Here is a 3,163-nt window from a genome sequence, read left to right as displayed (position 1 = left end):
CGTTTGGGGACTACGGCGTAGTGGCCTAGTACATCCGTAGTCGATGAGTCGAGTGAATTATTACAGAGATAATAATTCACTGAGTTAGAAGGAGTTCTGACAGGTATGACTCATGGCCAGCTCGATATTGGGCCAAGAGGGTCACACACATATGGTAGGCATTGCGATGAATAGAGGTTCGGATATGAGATATCCGACAGAGCCCTTGTCTTCTTGGCTGCAGATCCAATACCCACTAGGGGAGGACCCAATAAGGTTTGACAGGGGACCTCTATAAATAGGAGGGATTCAGAGCCCCATGGGCTAGAGAGCTTTTGTTTGTCTTTTCCTATTCTCCTCTCCATCTCCACCTCATAGCAGGTCTAGAGTTTTGAGGAGCGTCGTCACAACCCTGCTGTGTGGATCACCGCTAGAGAGGAGGACGCTTGACCTCCTTCACCCTCTCCTAAGGATCTACAAGGAAATAGGGATATATGATCTCCCTAGGTAACATAATCTACTCTATACGCAGTTTCATGTTTCACGGATTTTTGCGTACCAATCTTCGCACGACGACGAACATCTCTTTAGGAATCGGGGATTTTGTTTTTCTTGTTCTTCCGCTGCGCATATGATGTCGCCCCCAAGGATTTCCCTACAGTGGTATCAGAGCCAGGTTGTTCGTGCGAATGATTGGTTTTGAACTGCGTGTGTTGTGTTTAAGAAGAATTTTGACGTCAAAATTGTTGACGCAAAAACAAGGAAGGGCAGCAATAGTTGCTGCCCTCGATCTACATGTGTGCAGCGCAGCCGAAGGCGGGCAGCACAGGGGTTGCGTCTGTTGCAGTCGTCCGGGGGCCTGCTTGCAGCAGGCTTACTGCCGGCGGGGCTGGTAGCCCACGGGCAGCGGCGCCCGCCGCCGTTGCTCCCGCAAGCGAAACCCCCCCTAAGGGGCGGTCGCCCGGCGGGACAGCACCGCCTGCGGAGGCGGCGGCGCCCGAAAGGGGTGCCCACCCGCAGCGGCTGCGCTGCCAGCGGGCGTGCCGCTTGCAGGCGAGGGCAGTGCCCTCGCCCCGCTGCACAAGCCGTCACCAGCAAGGTGGCGGCGACGACAACATCGAAAAGGGGAAAGGGCATTAGGGTTTTCTGTGCAAAAGATAGTTTTGACCCTCGAAATTTGAGAAATTCCAATTTCTGTCTTTTGTCCAAATTATGAAAATACCCCTATGAATTCAGAAATTCCCTATAATGTCCCTGATTTCAGAAAATATTAATTAATTAAAGGATTTAGTTTATTATTATTATCTAGTAGTCCTACATGATGATGATTATTTATACATGTGATGTATGATATGTGGACGGATGATCATGGACCGTGTGATGTGTGTACCTATGATTATTATTATTGAGGTCTGCGAACCTCCATTATATTTCTCGTTTATTGTCGGGCCTGCGTGCCTATGATTAAGTTGTAATCATAAGAGGAGGCACAGCGGGAGCGTGGATGCGATAGAGGGACCCACGAGATGGACGATCGTGATGCATGAAGATGCATCAAGATGTCGACGGAACCGACAAGGACGAAATGGACGATCACAGGGCATGGAGATCTTGATGTGAGTGTTAGGCCTACTGGCTCGGTCCTAATCATATTAGGTTGTGGTCCATGATCATTTGGTGTAATTGCTTATACACATACTAGATATGTATATATATTTGCATGCGATGTAGATATATATTAAATATGTATATTTGTGACATGTCATATTAGGAGACCAAATCATAGAAACATCTCTCGATAATATTAAGTCGGTAAATGTGAGGCAATTAGAATGACGCACGTGGCCTTCCATCGTTATAAGTAGGAACCGATTCCCGGTGTAGGTTGAGTTGGTCGAGTCCCTTGAGACTCACCTATATCGCGATTCGCTATCTTGCTTACGACATAGAGATGTCACCGGTGACCTGAGGGCATGGTATACTTGGTCAAGTCCCTCGAGGGTATATAATCAAATCAGACTCATCTTGTAACGAAGGTGTTGACTTAACCGAGCATCTTGGTTGGTCGAGTCCCTCGAGGCCATGGTGATTCGGAGGCTGAACAGGACGGGAATCACAAGGAGTTATGATCGACAAGAGTTGCCTACCTTTTAGGCTTAGTGTGATTGGTCGAGTCCCTCGAGGTTACACTAAGACGCTGATTGGATCCTGATCCCCACTAGAAGTCTGCCGGAGACTTCCGTTTCACATGCTGAGGGTGTCGCGTGACTCGTTAGTAAAATAGTGGGAGCATATTAAGATAGAAGTCCATATCTTGATAGTATATTTCTTGCAAAATCTGCATGTTATTGATTTCTTCTGAATCTTTATTTTCAGAAAATGTTGCTTTCAAATCCCTTACGTGGCATACTTGATGTCAACCGCCTCACTGGTCCAAATTATACGGATTGGCTCCGTAACTTGAGAATTGTTCTCACAGCGGAGAAAATCGTGTACGTCCTTGATACAATGATGCCTACGCCCGAAGAAGGGGCAAACGAGGATGAGATCGCTCGCTACGTAAAGTACATTGATGACTCCACTCTTGCTCAGTGCTATATGTTGAGCTCTATGACTCCTGAGTTACAGAGACAACATGAAAAGATGGATGCCAGATCCATTCTCCTACATGTCCGTAAATTGTTTGAGGAATAGGGAAGGACTCAGCGATATGAGATATCTAAGAGCCTCTTCCGCGCTAGGATGACTGAGGGGACACCGGTTCAGAACCATGTCCGAAAGATGATTGAGTGGATAGAGAAACTCACAGGTCTAGGAATGGTCCTAGAGGATAACTTGTGTGTGGACATTGTGCTTTAGTCCCTACCAGATTCCTTTTCACAGTTCATAATGAATTTTAATATGAACAAGCTTGAAGTGACTCTCCTAGAGCTTCTTAATATGTTGAGGGAGGCAGAGAGTACTATCAAGAAAGAGAAGCCAGTTCTCTACACTAGTGAGACCAAAAGGAAAAGGAAAGCAGAAAGGTCCCTTAAGAAGGGAAAGGGCAAGGTTAAACCAGGTAAAGCAAAGGTTGCTAAGAAAGATGAGGCAAAGGATAAAGGCCAGTGCTTCCACTATGGTAAAGATGGGCACTAGAAGAGAAACTGCAAAGAGTACCTTGTAGAAAGGGCGAAACAAAAGC

The 3,163-nt window shown here is 46.6% G+C and overlaps 1 protein-coding gene across 1 annotated transcript; it reads left to right on the top strand.

Annotated features, from left to right (window-relative positions):
- Positions 1 to 774: 774 nt before the first annotated feature.
- LOC135622029 (uncharacterized) lies at positions 775 to 1,119 on the top strand. Its single transcript, XM_065123659.1, has one exon. The coding sequence runs from the start codon at positions 775 to 777 to the stop codon at positions 1,117 to 1,119; it is 345 nt and encodes a 114-aa protein (XP_064979731.1).
- Positions 1,120 to 3,163: the final 2,044 nt, after the last annotated feature.

This window comes from Musa acuminata, chromosome BXJ2-9, assembly GCF_036884655.1.
Source record: "Musa acuminata AAA Group cultivar baxijiao chromosome BXJ2-9, Cavendish_Baxijiao_AAA, whole genome shotgun sequence".
NCBI classification, from domain to species: Eukaryota; Viridiplantae; Streptophyta; class Magnoliopsida; order Zingiberales; family Musaceae; genus Musa; species Musa acuminata.
This window is presented reverse-complemented; position numbering and strand designations above follow the sequence as displayed.